Source organism: Rhamphochromis longiceps, linkage group LG16 (genome assembly GCF_057381845.1).
Source record: "Rhamphochromis longiceps isolate RC_006_pf linkage group LG16, R_longiceps_female_GT1.1, whole genome shotgun sequence".
Classification (NCBI taxonomy): domain Eukaryota; kingdom Metazoa; phylum Chordata; class Actinopteri; order Cichliformes; family Cichlidae; genus Rhamphochromis; species Rhamphochromis longiceps.
Genome location: NC_140572.1, coordinates 4,299,720 through 4,325,154, shown reverse-complemented (window position 1 = coordinate 4,325,154; position 25,435 = coordinate 4,299,720). Strand labels below are relative to the sequence as shown.

Sequence of the window (25,435 nt, the reverse complement as noted above, 5' to 3'; positions counted from 1 at the left end):
CGATAAGCGGCCGCCAAGGAGTGAGCCGGTGTGTACCTGGACGCCCACCCCCATTTATTTTCAAACTTTTATTTGATTTAGAGCATCATATTTGACCAACGTAAATGTTTTAATTTCATATAAAATAACTGAAACAGTGAACTAAATATCTGAAATCTTTGCTTCCTTAAAAGTTATAATCCTACTTAAGTTATAGTGCAAACGCTTAAGCAACAAATATACTTGATGCTAATTAATTCATATTTCCCTTTGATGTTGCAACTATGCGGTCTCTTCTGTCTTTAAACAAAATAATATTTTCCAGTTACAGAAATCATAAAGTCCAAACTAAAGTGCTACTGTTGCTATATGCATTTTATATAAATCATGGATGATGGTCCTGACATGAAGGAAGAGAAAGTTACAGGTTGCATCCTTTGACTTTGTCTCCGTGCCTTTGGGCCATTTTCAGAAGGACAGATGTTTCTGTTCAATTCTTAAATCAATTTTTTCAAACACAAACACTATTTCAAAGCTTCTAGAGAGTAAAATATTCATGATAATTATAATAACAATAATAAAAACAAAAGCTCTCAGATCCATCAAACCAAGCAGCAGAAAGAACAATAACTGAAGAGAAAACTTTAACCTTGTAGACTTCATTATGTTCCAGCTGCTCTACAGACGCTGTGACCTCGAACTTAAGCAGGTCGTAAAGTATGTGCAGCTCAATAACTTCATAATCAGACCCTGTGGTATTTAGGCAGCAGAACAACTAAGAATAACAACTACAAATAATGTTTTTAGGTTTCTGTTGTACTGCAAGGTTCTGTACAGGAGAACCAAACCAAGAGCAAATATTACGTCTCATTTACACCTGAGCACGAAGAGCCATCAACATTTAGCAAATTGAATCATCTTTGTTTAGATGCAAGAAGAATCATATAGAAATGAAAAAGTAGAAATAGAAATCCAGAGCAAAGATATCCTCTAATTCAGCGTAGCACATGTGCAGCTGCTGCGATTCACGTAAGCATTCGGCTCGTCGCTGTTGCAGATTTTTCTCTCGCTGTTCTGGCTCACAACGCTGCAAACACAAAAATAAATATCCCCAAAGGTGTGAAAGGGAGCTAATTAGTAAGAGTATTGTTACTCTCCGCAGGAGTAGTCCAGCAGTAGAAATCAGTCCAATAACAAGGTGTGTAACATCTAGCAGGGTGACAGAAAAACCCAGGGTAACTTCTAAGGACCTCAACGTCTCTCTCACATTGTGTTTTTAAACATGCTTCCATTTGTCACTTCAGTCTTTACTCTGAAATACAGGAAGAGAAATCATGGCTGAAACAATTTCTCATGAAACCAGGGGTGTGGTCCAACAGTCAGTTTGGTGAGGAAGGTTCCTAACTGAGAGAAGTGACCCAGAAGTATCTGTGTAGCAGCCACAATGAATCCAGATCATGAGCTTTATTAACTGATCAAAGTCTCTTCTTTCATCTTCTGTATCATTCAGTTTGCATTGGTAATGCCCATTATTGTAATGCTTTTTTAAGACCAGCAAAACTTTATTTCACTTTGGGTTAGCTGGGATAAGTGATGGATGGAGGGAATTTTACTTCAGCCACAGAAATCCTAAACAGGAAGGAGGAGCAGAGTTACAGTGGATCACTATCCAGCAGGGAAACAAGGTTTATTTCAATTTCTTGGCCATGAGTGAGATTTACTGAGTGGGCAAATTAGGGAGACGACACCATCAGATCCCGAGCCCTCCATGTGTTAATCAAGAGACGGCTGCTGTGCTACATCCATAAATAATGAATAAATTAGGAGCTAAAGCTGAAAGGACAGTTTATTTGTACCATCTTCACGTGAACACATTCAAGAACATCACAGATGAAGAAACATTAAAAACTTCCACACTACATAAAGCAAGAAAAATAGTTTTTCTTTCAGGTGGTTTCAGAAAAACAGAAACATCAAACATCTCCAAGACTCTCTTTGAAAGAACTAAAAACCTTTGTTATCATGGTCCAATCATGAGTGAACTCCCCGATGAAGCCTTGTGTGCTAAAACATGTCAGAGTTTTAAAGGTTAAACATGAGTTTCCAAAACGTTTTGCTGGAGAACAATGAACTATTTGACTGAGTTTCAATCATTTACAGACGAGCAAAACCAGGACAGAGAAAAAAGGACAAAACTGACTCAGTAAAAAACAGAAAAGAAGATCCCATGTAGATCTGTATTATGTAGAAGTTCAGCCCAGCAACCAGTTCAGTTCAACACAAGTTTAAATGATTCTATCTGAACTCTGTGGAGCCTGATCTCAAGCTTTTTGAGTCTGACACAGAAACCAGAGGATCTTTCTGTGTCTTCAGATTCACTGTGATCCAGTGATGGGAGTGATTTCAGCCCTGAGTGATCGCGCTGATGTTTGCACAGAGCAGACAATGAGGTGAATGTTTGGGCACATTGGTAACAGTGAAACAGTTTATTAGTAACGTGGGATCGTTTGTGTGCAGAGTATGAACTGAGATTCCTGAAGCTCTTGTCACACTGGTCACAGCTGTAGTTTCCTTCCATGTGTGCACGTTCATGAATGTTACGATTACCTGAATGTGAGAAGCTTCTCTCACAGTGTCTGCACTTGTGTGGTTTCTCTCCTGTGTGGACTCGTTTGTGTGTTTTAAGCTGACCTGCAGTGGTGAAGGATGACCCACACTGATCACAGAGGTGCTTTTTAACCCCACTGTGAATCAGTTCATGTCGTTTTAAGCGATGTGATGTGGTGAAGCTTCTCCCACATTCTTTGCAGTATTTCAGTTTGTCTCCAGTGTGTCTACGTTGATGTACTTTTAGGGTATTTTGCTGACTGAAAGTTTTTCCACAGAGGTCACAATGAAAGTTTTTCCCACCACCACAGTGATGACAGGGTTGAGAACTGGATCCATCTGTGTCGCTCTGCTTCTAAACAAAGACACAAAGACAGTGTAAGTCAGTCCTTCAACATTTGTATCCTGAACGTCGCCTGAAATAAAGAGCATCTCTGCAGACGTCCAACTACATTTGACTGTTTCAGTTAACACACTCAGTTTACTGGGCTGCAATAACTACAATACTACCACCATAATACTACAGTAATACTAAAATCATAACTGAAAGGAAAATCTGAATAATCACTCAGAGCTGCTTTTCCATGCAGTAGAATTGCTAACATGCTAACACAGTTTAATGAGCAGAGTTGTTCCAAACAGTCAGGCTAAAATGACAAGATAACAATATAAATACATACCTCACAGTAGCTGCACTTGTAGAGTCTCTTTCTGGTGTGGATCTGTTGGTGTTCTCTCAGGTAACGTGGAGATTTAAAAGTCTTCTCACACAGGTCACATCGATAAGGTCTCTCCTCAGTGTGGGTAAACATGTGTTGTTGTAACTGTGCGTCTGTTGTAAACTCTTTGCCACACTGTTCACAGCAGTACACATCATGTCTAGTGTGAATGCGTAGGTGTGTATTTCGGTTCTCTCTCCGGCTGAAAGTTTTTCCACAGATGTCACAGCTGTATGGCTTAATTCCAGAGTGGGTAACTAGATGCCTCTGTAAGCTGCTACTGTGAGTAAAAGCTCTGCCACACTGATCACAGCTGTACGCTTTAACTCCAATGTGGATGAGTTGGTGTTTTTTTAGGTAACCCTTCAAGGAAAAAGACTTTCCACACAAGTCACAGCTGAACGGTCTCTCTCCAGTGTGGATGACCTGATGCCGTTTTAGTTTAGCCCTCACAGTAAAACCCATCCCACACTCGTCACAGGTGTGTTTTTTCTCTCCCTTTCTTCTGTGAGGTTTGTCGGCCTCCTGAGAGCGCTGACTTCTGGCTCCATGTTGGTCCTGCAGTGACAGAGATACAAACAGAGGCAGTGAGTGAAATGCAGTCGTGGAACAAACTCAACCTTCAAACTCCATTAACACTAGTTTTAAACCTGAAGGTGGAGCGTGGCACCAAACACATTAAAGGTCTCTTATCCCCACCTGCTGGTAGTTCTAACACATTACATCCAACCTGCTGTTAAAGATAATTCACACACACACACACACACACACACACACACACACACACACACACACACACACACACACACACACACACACACACACACACACATTATTTTATAATTTAGATTATTTTGTTGTTTCCTATTACATATTTCTATAATTTGTATAGATTTATACAGATTTATTCAGTGATAATAAATCCTATGTTTGTTTATTCTAAAGGAACCCCGTTAGCTTCCACAACAGATGTTGCTCGTCTTCCGTCAAATACTCACATAAAATATTACACAATAAAGTGGATTCAAGATATCCACATAATTTCACTCTTACATCCACAGTGAGGTTTCACAATTGTTCAAACATAAGCAATCAATAATAATAATAATAATATCAATAACATTGAGGCACATTACACAAATTTCAAAAACAAATCATGTCTTACAATATTTACAACAACTAAAAGCTCTGTAAATCGGCTTTTAAGTGTTCATTGAAGTTTTGAATAATTCTCTAATTTTTTAAGGCAACTTATTCCACTTAAAAGTTGCTCTAAATGTAACAGTTTTACAAAACGTTACTTTTAACTCGAGCATTTACTAAATTGCAGCTTGTTGAAAACTGTGTAATATGATGATGTATTTCATCTGGATACTGCAGCTGAGCAGAATAAATGTGGTGTGTTTAACAGAATTGCTTTCTTTAGAACTACAAGTAAGCCATAGAATATTTTAGCCTGTACAGGAAGCCAAGAAAGGTTATTATGCATTTTATCAATATTAGTATAGTATGAACATCTTCACACTAATCTGGACGCCTTATTCTGGACTAACTGAAGTCTGTTAAGATCTGTCTTATTAGCTGCTGACCAAATGATTGAACAATACTCCAGATGAGACATTACTAGTGCATTAATGACATCTTTCATAATGAAGAAGTGATACACAAAGAGCATTTCATAGCCATAGCTATGCCTTGTCGGCAGAGTTATGTGACATTAGTGATGTTTGTACTTTCAGCGTTAACTTGGTTTTAAAGCCTTTAAAATATACGCCGTTCAATAGTCGACCTTCATCTGACAGAGAATGTGATGATTTTGTGGATAATTAAAGTCAGTCATATATCCACAAACACAACAAGCTGAAAGTCAGTGATGCTGCTCGGTTTGCAGTCCTGAACATCACGGCACAAGCAGGATTCACTGCACTGTTAATGTTAGCTGTGTTATATTGCTGCCTCTGTTCGGTGGTGTCGAGCCAAACGCACTTTAACGTGTGTTTGAACGAGCTGACGGTTCACTCGTTAAGCTGAAAGAAAGATGCTTTAATCACAGCAGTCACACATGTGTCCACTGCACCATCTGGAACTCTTCTTGTTTACACTCGTAATAACACAAACACTAAATCCTGCTTCTCTGGTGCTGTTGTGTAGCAGTGTGTACACCTGAGACTGTCACCTGTCTGTCTGTCCTGCACTCTCTCTCTGTTTCTTTCTCTCTGATTGTGGAATAAAAGTATGAACATGTGTTTATAAGTTACACTTGTGTTTGAATCCTGCAGCTTATCACACATTTGATTTCCATGTGTGACGACTGCAAGTGTCCAGAGTGAGGACAGACTGAGGGAGCCACTGCTGCACATCATCTGTGAGGCTTTGCAGCCCTGATGATCCACCAGGACAAACTCAGCAGTGTGTGAGGAAGAGGAGGAGGAAGAGCCAGCAGCTGCTGACAGATGGAGGGAATAGACAGACTGTTCCCTGTTTGTGAAGGACTGCTAGGAAAGTTTAACATAACTGTCTGTGCTGAATCAGTCTTATTAGGTAATGTTCAAATAATGTGATCATCCCAGTGTTTTCAGTGTGGGAGAAAGTACTCAGGGCCTTCAAGTTACACACTATGAAAGGCAGCAACAAGTTTAATGTTCAGAAACCTAAAGTCTGTATCAGCAGCAGGATGGAGCTAAAAATAAATGTTGGTTTCAGTTCTATGAAGCTTTGAGTATTTTGGATCAGTAGCTGCTGTGTTTGTTGCATCATATTGCTGTAACTGTTTATATGCTTTATATATTCTGAGCTAAGTTGATCTATAGTGTTACATCATATTCTATAAGGATGTTATGTGTTTGTAGACTTTCTGCCCAGTTTGACCCATTTAGCAGACGTCAGCCTGTTTAAGGCTCTGATATCTATTCTGTGTGACTTACAGCAGTTATGACATGGTCTGATTTTCTCACCCAATAAAGGAATATTTCATATATCAGTCTACTCTTCGTTCTATCAGACACAGTTATCACAGCTCCTACATTTGCTTTTTACACATATATGTAAGCATTGAGCCACATTTAGTACCAACATATTAAATGAACAATATTTGTCCCTTATATATGATACATCTGTATACACACTGTCACAGATACTTGTCTGTGAGTGAAGTGATTAAAATAATAACTATAATATTGGCCATATTATATTTACATTACCACAGTGAGATGACTTTAGTCTCATGAACAACATCAGCTAATTGTTATTTACAGCTAATCTTAAACGACTGTTCAGCACAGAAATGAAGCCCAACAATCATGTTTCACAGTCCTGTGGTCTCAGCCTCAGATACTCATCAAATCACACAGAGCTCATGTAGAAACAAATGAACTAAATATGTTCTCCTTCATTTCTGTCAAACAAAGCTGTATGAAACGTTTCCAGCTGTTAGTATCATGGTTGCTAGGCAACCTGGGCAGCGCGACGGAGGCTAGACGTCCCATTTCACGAGCCTACGAGCCTCGCACTTTGGCCTTAGAGGTCTTTGAGTACGCGGCCCTTGAGGACTTTAAAGCTGCAGAACCTGAATCGGGATACAGCCATGATGATCTCCAGCCTCGTGCTCGCCAACATTCTCACCTGAGTTAAGAAGACGATCACTGAAATGGTCTCAGCAGGTCCTTTGATGACAGCAATGAAATGCAGTGGTAAGGCTTTTTGGGGATTAAGTTCGTTTTCATGGCAAAGAAGGACGATGCAGTTCATCTGATCACTCCTCATAACATTCTGGAGTGCAGGCAAAATGCTATTATAAAAACTTAAGCAGCAACTTCTCCAGGTTCCAATATTTATGCAATTCTCAAACCTTTTGGCCACGACTGTATAACCTCTTCTGAAGTTTAGTGGATATTATACATGGTTATGCTCAGGATGTGTCGGCCAGTTTCCACTGGAAACGCCTTTTGGTTAAACTGTCAGCGAGGAATTTGCATTTGCACTGTTACATTTTTATATAACTTTAATGCACATAAACAACAGCTGCTTGTTTCAGTGAAAATACATTGATGGCTTTTTAATAAAGTTGTGCAGCTGTAAAGTATTTTGTCTGGTGTCAATTCTATCGTCAGCTACATCGTTATGGCAAATGTTCAAATGTATATGGTGATAAATATCTTTGGTCATATGGTCCTGCTCTGTCTGTCACCTTCTGTGTTGAGCTCATTGTTTCCTCTGTAGTGGCTGAGCTGAGTCCAAGTAGCTGAAAATGTTCCTCTGCTGCTCCGTCAGACTCTCCTCCTCCTGCTGATCAGCTGGGACACAAAACAGATCTTTGTTAGGCTCCACACTGCACTGAAGAGTCAAAGTGTCTCATATGTTCATCTGACAAGTAAAAGAACACATTTTTGTTTCCTGAGGTGGGCAACTTGTTGGAAACAAACACAAAAGGTTTGAGCACTGATACCAGGGACTGTGCAAAACGAGGGATTTAGGAAAAGGAAGAGAGAGAGCAAGAGAGAGAGATGGAAGAGCAGGAGAGAGAGATGGAAGAGCAAGAGAGAGAGATGGAAGAGCAAGAGAGAGAGATGGAAGAGCAAGAGAGAGAGAGCCAGGGCATCGATTACTTTGCTCGCCCTGAACCTGCCATATTACAGGCCTTCTTAGATTACCACCCACAGCAGAACAGTAGCAGTGCAGTTGTGATGAGGGTGTTCAGCTGTAAAGATGGCACCAACAGGAAGTGGCTTACTTATTGCAAAGAACGCCATTTATTGTTCTGCTTTGTGTGTCTGGCATTTGCAAGGCTGACTGACACCAGCACATTTATAACAGGCATGAGTGACTGGCGACATATACATCTGCGCACAGAGGAGCATGAAAAGAGCAATACACACCAGACCTGTGCTGAAGCTTTTTTCTTAAGGTGCTCAAAAGGCAACATCAGGAGCTTGTTTGCTGGCAGTCAGTTGTCAGCTCACAGAGCACAAGTGAAAAAGAGACGGCAAGTTTTAGAGCGTATGGTGGATGTGATCAAAGTACTTGGGAAGAGGGGACTCAGCTATAGGCATGTGGAGAATGAGGCTGCATACACTTTAGGTGATAACACCATCGATCATGGTAACTTTCTGGAACTGATTGTGTTATTAGGCAAGTATGATATGTGCCTTGGAGAACATTTGAATGACTGCATTGAAAAAAGCAAGAAGTTGCATCAGACCAGTGGATCAAGAGGTAGAGGATCTCTCATCACCCTACTCTCCAAAACAACTGCCAACTCAGTGATTGATGCACTTGGCCATCTCCTTCAAGAGAGCATCGCCAGTGATGTCCAGAAAGCTGGGATGTTTTCTGTTCAGCTAGACACAACCCAAGACATCACAGGTTATGATCAGTGTTCAGTAATCATCAGGTATGTTACTGAGTCTGTGCAGGAGAGGCTTGTCTCCATAGTGAGGTGCGAAGCATCCACGGGGCAGTACTTTGTAAACTTGCTTTCCGGAGTTTTAGAGCATCTGAATCTAGACAAGGCCATGTGCACTGGGAATGCAACAGATGGTGCTTCAAATATGCAGGGCCAGTACAAAGGCTTTTCAGCACTTATGACTGCCCAGTCTCCAACTCATGTGCATGTGTGGTGCTATGCACACATACTTAATCTTGTGATTGCTGACACAACACAAAGTGTCATTGAAAGTGGATCACTCTTTAATTTACTTAATGACATAGCTGTGTTCATCAAGGAGTCCCATCACAGGGTTAATCTGTGGGAGAAACAAACCAAAAACACAAGACACAGACGCCTCAGTCCAATAGGTGAGACACGGTGGTGGGCCAAGCATGATGCCCTCCAGAAAATCTTTGGACATTTTGGAAAACCAGATGATGGCCTCTTCGTTGATGTAGTGCTGACGATGGAAGCCATTGAAAAGAGGGAGAAAGAAAAGCCAGCTGTTTGTGCCAAAGCACGAGGCTTTAAAGAGGCATGAAACTGTGTTAACAGCACAGATATTTCTTAGAGTGTTTGAGCAAACAACTCCTGGGTGTGTGTTAACACACACGAAACTCTGGCTGATTGGGTCCCACACCCAATTTCACACCTTGGCTCAGGTGATTAGAGGATCATCAGGGGGTCCTTTTGTCCCTCTGTGGGGGTCACGGGGTCACTCCCACTAGGTTTATATCTGGGACTCTCCACCATTTGACCTTAGAACTGAAGAAGCTTCTCGGATGAGAGGTGAAACGTCTTCAAGCAACTTAAAGAAGTCCAGACGCTTTTCTTTGCAAGCTCCTTTGACTACGATGACCTGGATGACTGAGAACCTTCACAGACATATGATAACTGGAGTGTGCAGCGTTTCCATGAGCAGTTTTCCTGCATCTTGACTCATGTGTGTGGAGTGTTCATAGCATCAGCATCATGTTTTTGTTTATTTGTTTTGTTGGGTTGAAAATAATTAAATAAACGTGTGATCATGCCTATGGATCACCATGGCACATATCTCCAGCCATATGATTTATTTATGCAGATGACAAAGTGAGTGTGAATGTGTCTGACATCACAGTGTTTTTGTGCACTGTGCAAAAGTAATTGCCTCTGATTGTGAGTGAGAGCAGTGATTTTGCGGATCACAAGCTATTGTAAAGGGAAAAAAAAGAGTGAAAAAGAGACAAATTACATTGTAGACGAAGAAAAATAATCATAGGAAAAAGGTTTTGTGTTGATCAGCCGAAAAACAACTACAATGTCATTTTCTGCTTTTAAGAAAGGATTGTTCACACAAACACAGAGAGAGAGAGAGATGTGTTGATTAAGCAGTGATGATGATAATGAACATGTCTTAGTTTGTCACTTTCAGGTGAAAAGCAGACCTGAATCAATTTTCCACATGCAGCGGTCGGAAGAAAGTTATAGTTTAACATCATTGGAAACGTTCAGGCCAAGTTTCTGGCTGACTTATTTACAGCACCATGTGTTTCTCAACCTCACAAGCAAGCTCACACCTCCCTGAAGACAAGGAATGCAGCTCCAAAGCAATAACATGGCAGATAAAGAGACAGCAGCAAAGTCCTGAACAAAGAGTCCCAGCGAGCAGCAGCAATGTGGACAAACAGCACCAGAGAAGAAGAGCAAACCCATCATCCTGACTGATCGGATGAATGGCACTGTGTTTCCAACAAGCTGCAACTTCACTATGCATGTGAAGAAAACTTTTGAGGAGAACTGAGGAGACTGTTGGAGTTTGACATTTGCCACCTGTGGAGTAAAATGGCAAGAAGAGACAGTTGAACACAGGACAAAGCTGAAGGAGAACTGCCGGCTGTGAACTGTTGAAAGTGGGAGAGGACAAGAGAGTGAGATGACAAAAGAGTGAGAGAAAGTGGAAACACAGAGGAATGCTGTTATTAAATGTGGGAAATCAAAATTTGGGTTAGCAAACCTGGGGAAAAGAAAACTGACTGCTTAAGTTGGAAAATTGAGACGGAGTCTGAAACAAATAGAAACATACAAAATCACACAAACAAGCAGAACATGCATTAACCCTACTAACAATTCCAAACACAAAATGACTCATGAAGACTCATAGCACATTAGTTAAGAAATGATTAAATAATAGCAGAGAAGTGTGTAGGAAAGGCAGGTTTAAGAACATGCTCTGCTGGAGATGCAGCTCCACAGACATGCATTAGACCTGCCTAATAACACAAACACCCATGCAATGAAAATTAGCTTGTTATCTTTCATCAGTGTAAAATAGTGTCAATTTAGCAGACACTTGTTATCAAATACTGAATTTATCCTAAAGAAAAAAAAATTGACTCTCTAGGTTGCAGGACAACAATTTAACCTTTGTGGGGGAAAAAGGATCCTGGTTTGACTAACCAGTGATCAGACAATAAATTTAGTGTTAAAATGGTAAATTGGGAGAAGCTTCCTGCTTGATTAATGCAGCAAGTAATTTACTGTATGAGGGAAATTCTATTTTTGTGATACTATTTTGAACATGCTTTCCTGTTGTCCTGTCAACTTAGTGGGTTAATAGCTGATATGCAAATTAGTTGATCGGTTTTAGATTAATGAAAGGTGACTGAATTCTAGCACGAGTGAATGAGATGTGTTGGAGTTGTTGTGTTGAGTGGAGACTCTAAAACACTGAGTTTCCTGCTTTGATGTGCGAGTGAATTCTGTATCTAGATACACAACTCTGAATACATCAGAACAAACTTCTTTTATGAAGTGCATGACAGCATGTCACATGTTTTATGATGAAGGGAAAAGGAAAATTGAATAAAATAGATCTGTGGCCTAAATGAGTGAAGAGCACAGACCTGGTGATTAAACTCATAGCTAATAAGACACATTAGGCTTATGTGTGTGTTGTGCAGCTGATGGTTGGCTTGGAGTGAATCTAGCTGATGATTTTTCTTCTGTTGTGAAGTCGAGCCTGCCGATTAGTATGATGGTATGATGAACCATGCTAATGGTATGATTTACCCTCCTGAGATGAGGAGTTTGTGTCATGACTTAACAAGGCCTTTTTATTTTGATACTTTCACAGTGCACTGAAAGTTTTGTTTGATAATCTCTGTTATTTTTCATTTTATCTTTTGAACAGGCACTGATTTTGTTTGTCTATTTCTTTTCTTTAAGCAGATCTGCACGTCAGAAATTAAAAGTGCTATACGACCTGTCGAGAAAGCCTTACAAGTGAGTTTTCTCCACATTAAAATGGGCTCAGGAGAAAGCCACTTATTTGGGACAATTATTAAATGAATGTCCCAGCCTAAACCGGATTCAGCAAGGTAATCCGATCTAGAAGTTCTTTTTCTTTTTGAAATGACGTCATTTTGCTGGAAGTGGAAACTAAATGCGACGACAGGTTCCACTATCAGCAAAGAATGAATGAATGAATGGAAATAAAGAACAAACTGACTGACTGGTAAAAGCTGACAGGACATGACCACGACTCAAGGTTAACCTCCACCTAGACAGGACAAAAGGGTGGATGAATTTATGTGTTTTTTGTTACAGGAGCAGAAAGATGACAGCAACATTCGCGGTTGCATGACGATTTAATCTTTTAAATGCCATCTTTTCTGTCTGTGAATTTACTATGTGTGTGTCATCCACTAACTTGTGTTGCTCACAGACATTACTGTGAGAAAGTGTACACACCTGCGCAGCGCTAACATTTACATTTCTTTTTACAGCAGATGATTAATCATGTGTTTGATCATGTGATTTATAAGAGGGTTAGTTAATGTTTTCCTACTACAGGATTTCTGGGTTTATATGTGACTGTCATTCTTTCCACAGCTAGGGTTGGCTACCTTTATGGTGTTTTTATGGCACCTCTGGAACCTGTTGACCTGTGTCTGACCTCCGTCTGACCACAGTCAATGTGTATTGCTAATGTTTGTTTCTTTGAGAATGCTGTGGAGGATTCGGCACAAGCGGTCAAGTGACATGAGTAAAACAAATAAGAGGTTACGGTGTTTATGGGAAAGTTGAATATGGGCTCTTAGCTGGCCACTTTGAGCCCATAGGGATATATGAGTGGAGTGAATTTGCTTAAGAGAAGTCACTGATTACATTAATGTTAACTGAGCACATGGGATGATCCATGTCTGAGGCAAATTAGGGAAATAATTGTAGTTTCCCGATTTGAGAAAACCTGCACATGACACTTGTCTTGCTGATGTTGAATGCTTATTACTCTTCTGATATATTGTTTATAAGAGTGAAGTTGATTTTATTGTATGCAGGCTCCTGGTGGAGCCAGTTTTTAAGACAGGGATCCTGGTTTGGTGAGTTGACGCATGGTTGTCCATGCGTCAAGAAGTGGGGTCCAGAATTAACATTAAACAATGTTTACTATTATTGTTGCAGTGATTTGTGTGATTAGCTGTTTATTTACAAGTATTAAATCTATGCAAGTGGTGCACCCATGTTCAGATGAGGCTTTGATGGCCTATTAGTGAAGTTCACTGAACTAAAGAATGTGGTTTGATGATTGTTGACATGCTCTCCAAATAGAAGTCTTTCTGAAATACAGGTGCAGCAGTGAGAAGCGAGAAACATTCCAGGCATAGCCCAGGCAGTGGTTGAGGTCAAAGGTCAAGCTGGTTGGGGCCCAGCATGAGATCAGACCTTGGAGCCACAGCAAGGACCATGAAACTGCCTGCAAAATAGCGGAGAGACCCTCCTGGATTTATCAGAGCCACTGCAAAGAGGTCGAGGTCCCAGGAAACCCCAGCACCCTCAAGACAGCACAATAGAGAAATCTCACACTTGGTTGTTTCGGTGGTGAGGGGGGAGTGCTGATTGAGCCCCCGTAGGGTAAGCTCGCACTTCAACCTCCAGCCTCTGATCAACTCTAGGGCAACCAAGTGCCAGGCGTGACAGCTGAATCAGCAGAACCAGGAGGAAGGCAGAGAAGCTGAGTGTTTTGAGACAGATCCAGCAGGCCCAAAATCAGGACTATCCATGACGAGAAGGAGTGCCTAAGAGGATCGTCCACAGGATGGGAGCTGAGGCCAGGAGAGAGACTTCAGGAGGATCAGAGATCATCTTCAGCAGCGTAGGGACAGGAAAACTCGAGGGATGACGGGAGCGTGCCAGGCTCCATCGACAGCGCAGAAGGAGTTCGAGGATGACATCATGATTCTGTGAAAAGCACAGGAACCAGAAGCTATGGTGGTGATGACAGCAGTTTCCTATGAACATCACCTAATGCTGTGCCACTGTACTGTGAATACGATGATACCCTGAAGACTGCTGGGATCACAACAGCAGTAAGATAACGGACACCTGCACCCTTTCCACAGAGGTGTTTCTCTGCAGAGCGTGGACAATGAAGGAGTCATAAATATCCCCCTCACAGGACGAAGGCTTGAATGAGGTGGTGGGGGTTGGTAGAGGCCATAAAACTAGAGTGCTGAGAGGTCTGCAGCTTTGGAAATAGCTGAGACCCATGTTGACAAACAACAAAACTAACTAGTATGTTTGAATGTTTATTCTACATACATTCGGACTCTGGTCCTATGGACAGTGATGGAAACAACTGGAAGAGACATTCATGACGCCCTGCAGAACTCAAACCACTCTGCAGAGAGACATGTGATTTGCACACCCAGAGAAAACACCACCAAGCTGAGATGGTTTTGAAAATGTTACTTTCTTATTTTCACTATTAAATTAACAATTTCTTTGTTTGCTTGTAGGATGCAGTTTGCCATGAGATGAGATCACTGAATGGGATAACTAGGGATGGGTATCGTTTAGGTTTTATCCGATACCGGTGCCAAATCGGTACTTTTGAAACTGTGCCGGTGCTCAAACGGTGCTCGAACCGGTGCTTAAAGAATGGAGAACACAAAATTGGTCCAAAAACCTCTCATATTCAGCTGGTTTTTTGTAAAAAGATAACAATGTTAGCCTTTTCTGCAGCTATGGGGTATATATGGTATCACTCTTAGCTGGAAGCAGTGCTTAAACAATGGAAAAAATACAAACTTTGTCCAAAAACCTCTCATATTTAGCTGTTTTCCACTTTTTCTTTGGTCGTTTTAGCTTTTTTGGCCAGGGTGAAGGGAGTATCTGTCATCAAACAAGGAGACAGCCGCATGTAGCTATGATGATGTTTGCTAGTTCACCTTACATGCATTAATGTAATAACGTGGTTAGCCTACTCAATGTAAATTACACACGAACAACATTAAGCTACTCACGCAGAGAAGAACGGCTGCTGCTGCCATCCAATACGGCGCATTTCTCGGCTTTTAAAAAAAAAAAAACCGCTATGCGTCGCCAGGTGTTTCATCGGATTCGAGGTGTTACTTCCTTTGACAGTATCACAGTATCAGCTTAAAGCACTTGTTGCTGCTGAGTTTGCATATTTTGCTGTGAAGTACAGCCAGATTTTTGACCGCTTTGCCTTGGGCATTTTTAATCTGTAGCTCTGCATAAAAGAACGTACGTACCTGGACCCGCCTACTATCCTCGGAAACGTAAAATGATTGGCTAGAAGTGTATCACAGCTCAGGAAAAAAAAGCACCGAAATAAAGCACCGAAATGTGCGCTGCTTTTCGGTCTGGTTACTACCGTTTATGTCAGAACCGGTGCAATCATGGCACCGGACACCGGTACTCATCCCTAGGGATAACCGCTAATACATTTGTTAAACTGTGTATTTTTTCAGTAATTTAGGGTGATTTGACATATGCTGAATATAACAATGTTTGCATTGAAACTGTCAGACATTAGGTATTCGTAACTGGGGACTTTTCAAGCATAAACGTCAAAAAGGGGGGAATGTTAGATTTTGTATTGTTGATTGTCATTTATGCTTAGAAACATTTACTCATATATGCTTAGAAGTATATAATCATTGGTAGATTGAAAGGATGTCTCATCCTAAAAGAGGTCTGTATTAACTCTGTGTAGAGGGGGGTGCATACATTCCTCTGCACAGTGTCCTGGCATGGATCACACTCCCTAGGAGAGTTTATCTTTGATTTATGGTATAGCAAGCACACGTATATCTGTTTAAGTATAAGAGCCTTTTGTTAGATGGACCCAGACGTCCTGGCACCAGCTAGCACCAGAGTCTACACAGGGTCACACCCACATACACACACACACACCCACATACACAGGCAAGGTACTCTTTGTTTGTATGTAGACGTCATATGTTAATGAACTTATGCATATTCATGTAACCTCAATAAAAGAACAGTGGTACGGGAGAACGGACGAGAGCAACTGGGGTCAAGCGAAGGGACGGCGCGTTGTCCGGTTTTCTCCCGTGCACGAGAAACATGAAGCTTGCCTACTTGTGTCTTGCTTTGCAGTGTAATTATATTGTCTCCAACGTTCCAGCGGATGGGTTCAAGCTACAAACCTATCATAGGTAACGAGGTAAGTTCCATGTCTGAGTCAGAGTCGTCTGGGCAGTGTGCCATTGCGATTTCAAAAAAATTAAGCCGCTCCAGGGCACAGCGCAGTTATTGATATAGCAGTAAAAGAGTCAGTTAGGTCAGACTAGAAAGACAAAACTGCAAAAATGCGTTCAAGATTAAATTTAGAAAAACCACATATAAAATTTCGCCCAACAACTGAAATTAGACTGGAGTGATCAGAACCATGTTATTACAATAGCATGTCTGCAACACTAGAGCTCAATGCAAGATTAGTTTTAAGTCGTTTCGTTATACTGAGCCGAAGACCAGCACCAACGGTTGTAGTCGGCCAAGCTATCACTTACATGTGCTACAGTCAGTCTCAGCAGAGGGAAAGGGGAATGAAAAGCCAGCAGAAATGTTCATGTCCAGGCTCTCCACAGAAGAATTAATCCTTAGAAGACGAAACCAACAACAAATAACAAATCCACGGAGTCCATTCGCGTCGCGGAGTCAGCTTCTCTCTTTTTCTTTCTCCTAAGCGGAGCAGCGGCACACCACGGTATCCAGAAATTAGTCGGGTCCCACCTGAGCTGAGGCTGCGGCCATGGCTGGAGAAAACGTCTGAGCGTCCGCAAAACTGGGGGGATTTCCGAGACAGTTCACGTGCTAGAAGAGAAGAATCCTCGGCGGGATGCAAAAATCGTCTGAAGTCCAAGGGGAAAAAGTTCGGGCGCCAGTTGTAACGTGCAGTGGAGATGAAGCCAGCCGCGGAGGTGTGCAGGTGGATAGCGAATGAGCAACAGCTTCTGACTTTCCAAAAAGTACTCATTTATTTACAATATCAAAAATAAAAGTGCTACCTCTACCACACATTACTAAAGAGCACACTAGTCCGCGTACACACGGGAGCATCCATTACAGGAGGAGTGCGAAGAAGAACAAAAAGGGGGTGACACCAGTCGTGAGACAGGAGGCGCCGCCATGTGGTGATACACTGCATTACAATAGCAACTGTTACAATATAAATATTGTTCTGAGAGGCTTTTTGTTGGTTGAGTCTGAAATTGATTGTATGTACAATTCATATCCTTATAAAACGGCAGAAATATGGTGTTTTATTAATAAACTTACATTCATGGCAGTGGCGTGTCTAGAAAATTTTTGTTGGGGGGGCCAGGTAGGGGCACAGATTTGGAGAAGGGTGGCAGATGTAATTGGCAGATAATGTTTAAAAAAAAATTCTACCAACCATTAACCATAATTCAATAATCCTGTAAACCTAATAACCGAATGCGCTTTTAACTCTTATTAGAATGAGATTTTAACCACTCCGGTGCAAAGTTTTTAGATACTGCGTTGATAAAGTACAAGAGATACAATCAGTGCTTTGTCAGTGTTTACTCAGCATTCAAGGACAGCAATATTTGCATAGTGTTTTTACTGACATATAGTGCACATATGTTTTGGGCAAAAACATTTTTTAATATTAAAATACGAACATTTGTAGCAAACAATTGACAAATTAGCCAATGCCAATGCAAAACTTTATCTGCCTATTAAAAAAAGAAGATAATCTTCTCACAAACTGGTGTTTGATTTTGAAACAGGGAAAAAGTGGGGAAACAACTGAAAAGACTAATATTTGAATAAAACCTGAAAGCAAGTAAATACTTTCTATGCTGCCTTATGGTAAACTTTGGTAATATTGATAAAGAACAACACTGGCTGATGATGAAATACAGTCAGCTGGCATGGTGACACTGCCAGTATTAACCTGCAGGACTGGACCGGTACAGAAAATCGGGCATTTTGACTAGAGACCGGCCCACCAGGTATTAAAGCCATAAAGCCTTTGAATGAAAACAAATGCTGTTGTGACAGTGATGTACAGTTTTGTTGGTATATGTATGATTTCTATACATTTTACGTCAGATAAAAACTTTGGTTGTAAGATTCAGATAATTATTTAATAAAAGCTAGATATTTTAAATGAGAATAAGAAAGAAAAGTATTTCTTTGTGCCCCCTTTCCCTGTTAATGCCCTACCTGCCCCCTGGCAAAAATTTGCTAGATCCACCCCTGCACAGTTACCAGCTGTCAGCTACATAGAAAAGGATCCTGGTGTTATTTGTCTCTCAGAAACAGTTCATAACTTCCCTTCAACTCATTCATGTGACCTAAAAGGTAAACCTGTTTCTCCATCACCTGTTCAGCTCTGATGATTCAGTAAGGACATCTCCTGGTTTCATCTTCATGTTTCCCTCTCACCACATATACAAACCGACATCACCCAGCAAAGTGGGCGATAAATAAATGAGAGAGAAAAGCCGATCAGCTGATCATTGATCAGTTTCATGATTGAAGTAGCAGCAGGAGAGAGAGGGTGAGAGAATGAGAGAAGAAGAGGCAGCTGTGCAGCGTAACGACAGAATAACTCCAGCTTTGTGTCTTTTTCCATTCTAGCTAAAGTCCGGGACAAACTGCGTCTCTTCTCAGCTCAATACGAAACGTGTAATATTTTCTCTGAATGAGGGACCATTCCATTTTTTTAAGGAGCCGTTGGCATGAATAAAATAAAGTTCACTATCAGTAACATCATAGCACCCACCCAGCTGTATAAAAACTCCATCAAGCTGGCTAGAACGCAGTACGAGTTATTGCAACTGAGGGTAAAAAGTCAGCACAACGAAAATAAACTCCACCTAAACTTAGTTTATATCTGACCCAGATAGACTGCAGGTCATAACTTCTTACCTGAAGTTCAGTTCACCTGACACTCGGACTGGCGGCTGCCTCGGGTCTCTCCTCCTGCCTCCCCTTCCCTCATCCACCTGCTGGCCTTTGTGGAAGCCCCGCCATAGCCACCACCAAACAACTGAGTTATTTTTACACATCGACCTGCATCTTATAACTCATAACTCTTATGTTAGCTGCCCTCAGTAGCATACTGTCTGAAATATTCGACGGCTGCAAAAATCCTTTAAGTGTTATTTTTTCCTTGGGATTCTAATTTCACCGAAGTTTACTAAACTCAACAAACTTAATATTACTTACCGGGACATTTATTCTGTCCTCATTTTCTTTCACCGAAAAATTGTTTCCTGCAGTGTTGTCCTTCGTGCTTGGCTCGCCTACCTTTGCTAACGTGATGCGCATAGCGTAGAAGCCGATGCTGCATTCACTTACACTCGGATATCTGAGCTTCACCGTGAAAACATAATCGTACATTTGATATTTGATTGAATTTTATTGTTTTACCTTTGGGGTGGCACCTGGGGTGGCCAGTCTGGTTGGGGGGGTGGCCTGTGCCCCCCCAGGCCACCCCGCTGGACACGCCATTGATTTATGGATATAAAATAGCTAAAAGTATTAACATGCCTCAGAGAAATCACTAATAACACTAAGGGCTGGACGGATTTGATTTGCATTCTTCAAGAAGAGTGTGGTGTCATCAGCTAGCTGGCTGATGATGAGCTCCTTATCAGCTGTGCTGATTCCTTGTATAACAGGTCAAATCTCGGGGTGGAGTCTTAATCATTTTAATTGAGCTATTGCCATTCGTGTACAAGGTTTTGATAGCTTTACAGAAAAATGCCAAATTTTTCCAAAGAGTGGAAAATAAATTGATGTTCAATTGTATCAAAAGCCTTTTAAAAATCCAGGAAGAGAATGAAGCTATAGTCAGATACCAAATCAGAGTAATCAAGTAGATCTAAAACCAGTCTCATGTTCTTAGAAAGGTGTCTGTTTCTCATAAAGCCTGATTGTGTCTCATCGATAATTGTGTCCAAGAACTCTTTCATTCTGTTAGCAAGTACTAAAGCCATAATCTCATAGTCATCATTGAGCAGACAGATGGGTCTCCAATTATCAATAAGAAGTAAGTCTTTGTTTGGCTTTGGAATAAGTGTTATGAGACCCTGAGTAAGAGTAGGAGGGAGGATGTTATTCTCTACACTTCCTATGAAAAGCTGCAGTAAGAACGGAGCCAGGAGATTAGAAAATGATTCATAAAACTCTGCAGTTAAACCATCTGTGCCGGGAGATTTGTTGGCCTTAAGTGCAGAAATAGGATTACAAACGTCCTCCACAGTCAGAGGGCTGTCACAGTGACTTCTATCTTCCACAACAATAGTTTTTAGGTTTTTAATATTATTGAGAAACAGCGTTGAGACATATATATATATATATATATATTCTACTTTTCTAAATGATTGACTATTTCAATGGAGAACCTAAATGACACGGACCCGTGTTTGTTATTACATATCTCTATTTTGAATGTGACAAGTCTATCATTGCCTGTTATTCATAGGTATTAACAGAGTTTTTGGCCTTTTTTTCCTCTATAACAGTTAATTGACTCTTTACAGTGGCCTGCTATGGTTAATAATAACATGTTCAGTCATGAGTGAAATCAAAGCTTTTCTTCACTTTAGCATTTAACATTCCCAACAATATAATGTGATACCTTAATTAAAACACAGCTAATAAAACACAATTTTCTTAATGCAAACATCAGTGACTCAACATTAGCAACCAAAGGGTTCAGTCTGCAGCTCACACTCATGTGAAGCTACAGCCTCCCCCTTTAGTCTCTGTCATCCTTCTGCTCCTGCACAAACAAAGCAAGACAAAACCTCCACCCTTCTTCTACAGGCTGGGTGAATTGTTGTGGACATTCACTAATCCTAAAGTCGGCACCGTTTTTGTCTCAGTATCAAGTCAGTTAAACTTTTAGTCGTCAGTCCATCACAGTCCAGTCACATGCATACATCCACACACATTCATACCAGATATTGCTGATAATGGAGTCTCACGCGCAGCCTATTCGAGCCTCCATCACCAGCAAGATGACGTCATCATTTTAAAGGAAAACAGCTCCTTGTTTTTGGACTGGATTGACTCGCTGCAATCCTTTTAGGCTCAGGACTTCTCATGTGATCAATGTCACATATAAGTGAATTTCTCCCAAGCCCATTATAATCATGGAGAAAAACACTTTGCCACTGTTTCCAGTAAGAATATTTTATAGCGCTTTAAAGTTCAACCTCTCAGGTCTGGATTAAAGAGCTGATTTGTTAAATCGGGAACTCACAAAATACCAAAATATCACCACCGGTGGATCACACCTCTCAGATGTTCTTATCTCAGTGCACTGTAACAAAAGCACAAACAAACGCAACCAATAAAATACTAATAAAGTAACAAATACTGGGGCCCATTGCAAACATGTCCAAGCATAAAACCATCTTTCTCTCTCTTAGAGAAAGAAAACAATCCAAACCTCACTGATAGAATCAACCTAGTGTCAAGCAAAACCCAAAAATCAACCAAAACTTCACCAGAAAGTTTTCCTCCCTCCCGGGACAATATTGTGCAGGAATACAGGCACCGTAACTCCTTTTGCACTGACAAAAACATGTTGGATTGACTTGATCCAATAGTGGACACTGGTTGCACACAAAGGTTTTGCTTTGGCAGAAACTTAAACAACTGAGTTAAATCAACACAACCTTTTTATATTCAGTAAACCTGCATGTTGTGTTCATAAAACACGATTGAAACATGTTCAGATGGAGTAAGTTGAGCTCCTGGAACATTTTAATCCTTCAATTGAAATTGAATGGGTCTACAACAACTACCATCCTCCTATCTCTATCCTGGTTGCAGCAGGGCTGGGAAATAACCCTGAAGTGATAGGTTACCAGGCAGGGTACACCCTGGACAGCTCACCAGTCTATCAGATAGAAACACACAGCCGTTTACATTCATGGATAATTTAGCCCAGGACCTTCTTACTGTGGAGCAACAGCACTAACCAGCATGCCAACAATGGAGGAAATACAGGAAAGCTATGATTTCCTGTATTTGAGGCAGAATTCTTTTGTTCTTGCCCTTGACAGGTTAATCCACAATAAATAGCAACAGCATGCATGTGGTGTGTGTGTCGTTGTCTGCCTCTTATAACTCCAGTGATTTTCCTGTAGTTTGAAATCTTATGCGGTGTTGACACAATAATTTGTTGTAAACCAGGAAATTCCCAACTGTGGTAGAAAGCACAGCTTAGCCTGAGCAAATGTTCAAAGAAAAGTCGTCACTTCCTGATTTCTGCTTCACTGATAAATATTGTCACACTGGGGTTTTTGCAAATGATATCAGTGAGCACTGTGTGGCAGCTGGAGTCAGACAACTGAAGCTCCCACAATCAAGACCACAAACAGCTTTCAAAGGAGATTTGAAGCTTTTCTGGCAGCAAGCTTCATGATTTATGGGACTGGAACTGGAACAGAAACTACCTGATCACCAATGGTGAGCTGGCATGGAATTATTTTTATGACATTTTATCAAAGTTATAAATAAGCATGCCCATTAACACATAGTGAGTGAGCATGTTGTCTTCCCACGCAGTGAACAGCGGATGCTAATGTTTTTGTCACTTTTTACAGAGTCAAACTCAAAGTAAGGTCAGTGCTTCCACGCTTTAAACGCTGCACGCTCACACTCTCTCCACACTCGATAGATTATCCATTGTTCATCTGCACACAGCTGCGGTTTTAGTAACGCAGCGTGCTTACGGGAAAGTAACAGTAATCTAATTACCTTTTTTGCAATAGTAATCCCTCACTTTACTCGTTTCTTGAAAAAAGTAATCGGATTACTGCCCATCTCTGGTTGGAGCTGTGCACTTGTGGGTTCCACCTTGTGTACACGTTTATCTTTGCTGTGTGTACTTGTACCTCTGAGTGGAAGCTGAACTCTTGAGTTCGAGTATCGAAGCATCAGCTGTGACGTTAAAGTCCAAACAGCTCGTTCATTTGACGTGCAAATGAACGAAGGTAACGCCGTTTTCATGTGGATGTGTCACTGAGACACTTTCCACATCCACAGCTCACAAAATGGGAAAACTATAGAAGTATAACAATGAAGAAGTTACTATGTTACGGGTCCCAAGGATGAAGACCTCGATGACAAATATGTTACCTGTAAAAGCAGGTGAAGAGCAGAGTAAGGAAGACACGATGCGTCTCTGCTTTCCTCCAGAACGTGTCTGAGTCTGATTTATTTCACACAAATAAATGCTATAAAACACTAAACATGAGCTTTCAATATACTGTTCAGCTGGTTCCTCATTCACATCAATGACATTTACTTATTTCACAACATCAGTGAAATATACTCTTTTTAACTGGTTCAGTTTCTCAAGTTCACACTTCTTTCCATAACAGCTACATCCTTTTATCATATCAATAAACACATCACATTGTCTTCTGCAGTGTCTTACTGGCTAAACAGTTCTATTCAATAACAGCATTGGTAAATACATTACATTTGTTCCCTCCAGTAATTTACTGGCAAAATCACTATTTAGTGCATCATGAAACACAGCTTGTTTAATCAACCCATGAATGCCTCTGTTAGCTACACAGAGTTGCTCAGAGTGCTTGTGTTACACTAGCTAATCTACTCAGTCACTTTAACAGAACTATTAACATTCACATCTCACAGAACTGATTTGATTGGAGCATTACAACACGTTTGCACAGAGCATAGGAGCGCACTGACTCTGCTTCACGAGCGCTCCACCTAACGAGCGGGCTCGCGGTGCGGTCGCGCGGGACACTCCTCTGGTTTTCTCCCGTGTTTACATATAAATAACTTTGGCGGACCGCCTTAACTCTCCCATTCACGTTAACGTGGGTAACCATGGTGACAATAAACAACATTTTCGGTGCGAGCACCGTGTACCGACCTGTAAAAGCAGGTGAAGAGCAGAGTAAGGAAGACACGATGCGTCTCTGCTTTCCTCCAGAACGTGTCTGAGGAAGCAGCGGAAGGTGGGCTCCACTTACTGCTCCCCGAAACCCCGGAGCAAGCACCAAAGTTCCGCCCTCACTGCTTTCTAACATAAAATGAATCCCTGTTACATGGATTTTCTATCCTCTTAAAGAAACTGAAAATAAATACATATAGCAATGAAAAATGTCCCGTTACATGAGTGTTTTACACAAAATAATATTCATGTGGTCATTCCCTCACAGGGGTGCCACAACTACACTGCTGTTTTGACAGAGACACAGTGTGTTTATCTAACTTGGCTGAAGCCAAAGTTCTCCAGACAAATTCAGTCTGTTTCTGCCAAGTGTGAACTCACTGGATGAGCGCCAGATACACAGAATCAAAAAGGGATAAATTACTTTTCTTATGTCATGTTCCCGTCACAAACTGGCTCAAGGAGAGGGGAAGCAGGAGTCCACAGATGAAATGTTCCTATAAATAAAGTGGAATTTATTCAAACTTTACCAAAACTTCAACACATCAAATAGAAGCAGCTCAGCAGGGAGTGGATGTGTGTTGCATGTGCCAGGTGGATGCAGAGAGAGGCCAGGGCCACGTTCAAACCTGAACACGCTGCACAGTGTTTTGTTCCATTTGTTAGGGATGAATGAAATGCTTCCTTGAAAGGATGTGTGCAGTCACCAGTGGGCGTGGAAGCATGTGCGCCCTCATTTGGTGGGTGTGCAAGAAAAGTCATCCTGTCACACAGCAATGCCTACATAAATCACACCACTCTGCTTAAAATAATAATGTTTAGTGAAGCAGGTGAAGCAAAGGGCTGCTTTTAATAGGCTGGGAGACCCAGGTGTGCTGCTTTAGCTGCTGAGCCTCTTATGACAGAACAGCGGAGAGTGGTAAGAAGGGAGGAGGGGGTCTGGCTGTGTTTGTGAACGATAGATGGTGTAACTCTGGGCATTTCTCTATCAAAGAGACGCTATGCTGTAAGGACATTGAGCTGCTAGCGGTTAGCATGAGACCGTACTATCTACCACGAGAGTTTACACACGTGATTATGATAGCTGTGTATGTCCCGCCCTCTGCTAACGCTGCAGCAGCCTGTGAGGTCCTGCACACTGTAACCAGCAGACTCCAAACACAGCACCCTCAGGCCCTTTTCCTGATCTCTGGGGACTTTAAAGATGATGTAACCATTTAATTATGGTTACATAATTAATTATGTAATTAATTATGCAAAATGCAAAACGCTCAGCTGTGTCTCCAATCAAAGCTCTGTAACTTCAGAGGTGATGTTCATATGTTGACTAATGGTTTTCTTTCATTTTTGATGTACTGCAGAATATTTGTATAAAATCCAGGCCAGGAAAATCTCCTTCATGTGTTTCTGTGTTTTGTCTTCAGCTACGTTGACACAAAGGCCTCTGCTGTGACGCTCACACCTTTGATAAAG

At 41.2% G+C, this 25,435-nt stretch overlaps 2 protein-coding genes across 2 annotated transcripts in view; one reads left to right on the top strand and one right to left on the bottom strand.

Annotated features, from left to right (window-relative positions):
• The window catches only part of LOC146650421 (protein NLRC3-like), a 159,237-nt gene that overhangs the window by 42,182 nt on the left and 91,620 nt on the right, over nt 1-25,435 (top strand). The gene's annotated exons all lie outside the window — the stretch shown is intronic.
• On the bottom strand, nt 1,808-24,012 carry LOC146650425 (uncharacterized). Its single transcript, XM_085384098.1, has 4 exons — nt 23,942-24,012; nt 23,173-23,245; nt 3,267-3,863; nt 1,808-2,605 (listed from the first exon to the last, which is right to left on the bottom strand). Exons 3-4 carry the CDS (start codon nt 3,768-3,770, stop codon nt 2,249-2,251), a joined length of 861 nt encoding a protein of 286 aa, XP_085240224.1. The 5' UTR covers nt 3,771-3,863; nt 23,173-23,245; nt 23,942-24,012; the 3' UTR covers nt 1,808-2,248.

Bases quoted from the DNA above. Each gene is read 5' to 3' on its own strand.
- LOC146650425 (XM_085384098.1), bottom strand. From the start codon at position 3,770: ATGGGTTTTACTGTGAGGGCTAAACTAAAACGGCATCAGGTCATCCAC. The intron at 2,606-3,266 runs GTATGTATTTAT...AGACACTGTGAG, and splicing joins ACAAGTGCAGCTACTGTGAG to AGAAGCTTCTCACATTCAGG.